Consider the following 4,997-nt stretch of genomic DNA (forward strand, 5'->3'; position numbering starts at 1 on the left):
TTTTCTAGAGGGTCTGTCTAGTCTATGAAATCTATCAAGGAAAAGAAATAAAAATGATCCTTGGGATGCCTGGGTGGCACAGTCGTTAAGCGTCTGCCTTCGGCTCAGGGCGTGATCCTGACGTTATGGGATCGAGCCCCACATCAGGCTCCTCCGCTATGAGCCTGCTTCTTCCTCTCCCACTACCCCTGCTTGTGTTCCCTCTCTCGCTGGCTGTCTTTCTCTGTCAAATAAATAAATAAAATCTTTAAAAAAAATTAAAAATAAAAATAAATAAATAAATAAATAAATAAATAAAATATTTTTTAAAAAAAGAAATAAAAATCATCCAGAAAGGAAGAAATAAAAGTGTCTTTATGTGCAGATGAAATGATTATCTATGTAAAAATCCAATGGAATACACTCACACACAAGTTACTAGAAAAAATAAGTGCTTCAGGATAGCAGATTAGTATAAAAAAAGTTTATTATGATTCTATGTACTATCAAGAAACATCTGGAGATTAAAATTACAAATGAGAGGGGAGCCTGGGTGGCTTAGCCGTTAAGCGGCTGCCTTTGGCTCAGGTCATGATCCCAGCGTTCTGGGATCCAGCTCCACATTGCATCGGGCTCCCTGCTCAGCGGGAAGCCTGCTTCTCCCTCTCCCACTCCCCCTGCTTGTGTTCCCTTTCTCACTGCCTCTCTCTCTGTCAAACAAATAAATAAAATCTTTAAAAAAATAAAATTACAAATGAGAACAATAGCATCTCTAGTAGTATCAAAAATACGAAATATATGATGATAATCTAAGAAAATATGTGAAACATCTATACAGAGAAAATAACAAAACATTGCTTAAAGAAATTAAAGACACAAGTAAATGAAGAGATACACCTTGTTTATGAGATGAACAAATCAGTACTTTTAAAATTTCAATTTTCCCCACATTTTTCTATTTTTTTTTTTTTAAGATTTTATTTATTTATACGACAGAGATAGAGACAGCCAGCGAGGAGGGAACACAAGCAGGGGGAGTGGGAGAGGAAGAAGCAGGCTCATAGCAGAGGAGCCTGACGTGGGGCTCGATCCCATAACGCCGGGATCACGCCCTGAGCCGAAGGCAGATGCTTAACCGCTGTGCCACCCAGGCGCCCCTCCCCACATTTTTCTAATAGATTCAATGCAATCACATTCAAAATTTCAACAGGGTTTTTTGTTTGTTAGGTTTTAGAAATTGACAAGCCAATTCAAAAGTTAACATGGAAATACAAAGACATAGATTAATCAAAACAACTTGTAAAAGAACAACAATGAGGGATTGCCACTACGTGATTTTGAGAAACTGCGATATTCATGGTGGTGTTGTAAAATATATAAGTAGATAGATGGAACAGAATAGAGAGACAGGAATAGACCCATGAACATATGGGTAACTGTTGACAAAAGTGCAAAGGCAATGTAGTGAAGAAAGAATAGCCTTTTCAACAAATGTTGCTAAATCAATTGAATATTCATATGCAAAAATAATAATAATAATGAGAGAGAGAGAGCACTTTATTTATTTATTTTTTAAGATTTTATTTATTTATTTGACAGAGAGAGACAGCCAGCGAGAGAGGGAACACAAGCAGGGGTAGTGGGAGAGGAAGAAGCAGGCTCCCAGTGGAGAAGCCTGATGTGGGGCTCGATCCCAGAACACTGGGATCACGCCCTGAGCCGAGGGCAGACGCTTAAGGACTGCGCCACCCAGGCGCCCCAAGAGAGAGAGCACTTTAATACATGACTCACAAACTAACCCAAAACAAGTTATAGACTTCCATGTAAAACCTGAAACTATAAAATGCCTAGAAGAAAATACGGGAGAAAATTTTGTGACCTTGAGTTTGGCAACATGTTCTTAGGAACACCAGTAAAAACATGAAAATGGACTTCATCAAAATTTAAAACTGTTTTTACAGAGAATTAAGTCAAGCCATAAGCTAAAAAAGCAAAACAAAACAAAATGATCAAAATGACATCTGATAAAGGACTTTTACACAGCATATACAAAGGGCTCTCAAAATGTAACAATAAAAAAAAACCTCAAAACTTCTCAGAAGATTTGTACATTATCAAACAAAATATGTAGATAGGAAATAAGTGGTCTAAGTAAACAAAAAGACCTCAAGATGATTTAACCACTGCGAATTAAACCACAGTAATATACCAGCATACACCTATTAGAATGGTTACAATGACAACACTGAACCATACCAAGTGTTCGCAAGGATAGGTGGAATTGGAACATCCATACATTGCTGGTAGGAATATCAAACGGTACAACTTTGGTAAATAGTGTGGCAATTTCTCAAATAATTGCACGTAGACCTACTGAGTGATCCTGACCTTAAACTCCTAAGCATTTACCCAAGAGAAGAGAAACACTGTGTACACACAAAGACTTGTACACAAATGTTTATAGCACCTTTATTTGCAATAGACAAATACTGAAAATACCCCAAATGGTCATCAACAGGTCATTTATCAACAAACTGGGGTATATTCACATGGGAATAATACTCAACATTTGAAAAGAATGAAAAAATTGATGCAGGCAACAAGGTGATTGAATCTCAAAATGATTATGCTCAGTGAAAGAAGCTGGACCCAAAACAAACAAAAAGGCATACTGTTTGACTCCATTCACATGAAATACTACCAAATGCAAACTGAAAGCAGGTTGATGGTTGTCTGAGGAGAAGGCCTGGGGGAGGGGACGACAAAAGTTGGAGGGATGATGGAAATGCTCACTATCTTAATTGTGGCGATGATCTCAAGCGAACATGTTCACGTATATGAAAATTATTGTGTACTCCAAATATATTCAGTTTGTTATATGCCAATTAAACATCAATAAATGTGCTAACAAAAGAAAATATCTCTTGTCTTCCAAGGAATGATACAGCTTTTTCTTTTTTTCTAAAGTTGGTGCTAGATTATGGGCAACTAAATGGAAAGACTTTCTCTAAAAAGTGGAATAACCTGTGAAGGGAGGTAGCAAGGGAGAAGAAACACTGAAAATTGAAGGAATACTTCTCATTCCATCAGTTTCTATTCAGCAATATTTCCATACCTGGCTCAGTTGGTTCTTTAATTGAATATCTTCCTACTTTCATCCTGTGTGTTTCCACATTAGCACAGGACAACAGAGTTGAGAAGAACTCATTTAGAAAGGGTGTGTACTTTAGGGGGAAAAAAAATCTATTTTTGCCTCAGGCCCCATGATTTTAGCAGATACTATCTGAAGGATTAAAGAGATTAGGCTGTCCTTTGATAAAGGATGTAGAAATAATTACAGATTTCAAAACCAATAATGAATTGTGATTAGTTGACTGAAAAGATCATTCAATTCGTAATTACTTCCTGGGAACATCCCAATTGCCCCAAAATGTGATGATGTGGGGTGTGTGTGTGTGTTGTGTGTGTGCGCGCGTGTGTACGTGGTGGAATCTGGAGAAAGATCACAATTTAAAAGACCAACAAGTGATAGCTTTCCAGGTTGAGAACCCAAGTTTCTGGATTCCAGCATAGCCTTTCCCCTTTTCTGTTTCTTCATGGGCTGTGTTCGCTTGCATTTTTCCATGCATACACCAGTTGGGCAAGTTCTCCACGTTCCTCTTCTCTGTGGTTTAGGAGGGGGAAGGGAAGATGGTACTGAGGTAGAGGACTAAGTTCAGAGGGCTCCCAAAACTTGAAGAGGAATACAACTTTAAAATATAAAAAGGCAAGGGGGATTGAAGGGCTGGCAGGGAGACTTGGGACAAGCTAGGTGAAAAACAGAGAGACAGACAAAATCAAAATTTCTGATATCAAGGTGTCAGGCAGGCGGGAAGCCCAGTCTCTGCCAAGGAGTTCTGTGATCAGCTAATGACAAGCAGTTCTCCGGGCTCTCATGGTTTGCATCGGTGGTGAAGAACAGCTTAAATTCCAGAAGAGAATTCTCCTTCTCTTCTTCCAGAGCTTTCAAATTCACTGTGCTCTCAATAGATTCGCCTTCTTCTGACATATGCTGAATGCAGTTAAAATGCAGTTGTCAGCAAAAACAGCTCCCCTTTGTATATACGCACAACTGCCCGAAGGATAGACGTGGGAAACTGGACCCTGGAGTCTAAACCTGCAGATGGGGAAGGGGGGGAAAAGGTAGATGTATTGCCACCTTGTGTCAGAAACTTAGGGGCGCCTGGGTGGCACAGCGGTTAAGCGTCTGCCTTCGGCTCAGGGCGTGATCCCGGCGTTATGGGATCGAGCCCCACATCAGGCTCCTCCGTTATGAGCCTGCTTCTTCCTCTCCCACTCCCCCTGCTTGTGTTCCCTTCACTCGCTGGCTGTCTCTATCTCTGTCGAATAAATAAATAAAATCTTTAAAAAAAAAAAAAAAGAAAAAAGAAACTTAAACTTGTCTTAAAGCTTCAAATCAGTAATAAATGTGGGAAGGAAAACTCCAGAGAAGGTCTGAATGGCTAAATGGGCAAGTCCCTGTCTGACAGAGGTGGAGAAGCAGATGTTCAGAAATTCCCCAAGTTTCTCCCTGACAAGAAGAGGACATTATGTGGAATGTGGAAGCAACTTCACTAGCACGTCCCGCAAAGAATAGGAAACTTACAAGTGGGGCATCAAAGGAGAGCCGTCCTCCCAGAGCCATGAGCTGCTGGGTTTCCTCAGAGACAACCCCATCCAGAACGGGAAATTGGAATGGGCACTTGCTTGCTGGATGAATTCCTGTGGGGAGTAATGTTTATCTAAAGTGAGGATAAAGTCAGTGTGGTCGTTTTAGATTAAATTCACAAAACTAAAGAACCAAGAGAGGTCTTTGACATCCTTTCCATGCTTTTACAGAAATGTTTACTGAAGCCTAGAGATACCATGTAACATCTCGACCCAAGGTCACGCACATCATTAGCGGCCAGATGCGGCTAGAAAATACGCATTCCGATTCTCAAAAACGTGCTCCTCTGTCAAGGGCGTAAACCTGATTG

General features: G+C 40.0%; 1 protein-coding gene across 2 annotated transcripts in view; it reads right to left on the reverse strand.

The window, feature by feature from the left end:
* Window positions 1–1,655: 1,655 nt before the first annotated feature.
* Window positions 1,656–4,997, reverse strand: part of OLR1 (oxidized low density lipoprotein receptor 1) — a 10,781-nt gene continuing 7,439 nt past the window's right edge. Inside the window, exons 5-6 of one of the 2 annotated variants that reach the window (XM_008697457.2) lie at window positions 4,625–4,740; window positions 1,656–3,643 (exon numbers count right to left, since the gene is read on the reverse strand). In XM_008697457.2, coding sequence (XP_008695679.1) covers window positions 3,574–3,643; window positions 4,625–4,740 — 186 coding nt within the window. In that variant the 3' untranslated portion in view covers window positions 1,656–3,573. Of the gene's footprint in view, window positions 4,136–4,624; window positions 4,741–4,997 lie in introns of both variants that reach the window. The other variant, XM_008697456.2, reaches the window with a different exon arrangement.

Source organism: Ursus maritimus, unplaced genomic scaffold (genome assembly GCF_017311325.1).
Source record: "Ursus maritimus isolate PB19 unplaced genomic scaffold, ASM1731132v1 scaffold_26, whole genome shotgun sequence".
In the NCBI taxonomy this organism is placed as follows: domain Eukaryota; kingdom Metazoa; phylum Chordata; class Mammalia; order Carnivora; family Ursidae; genus Ursus; species Ursus maritimus.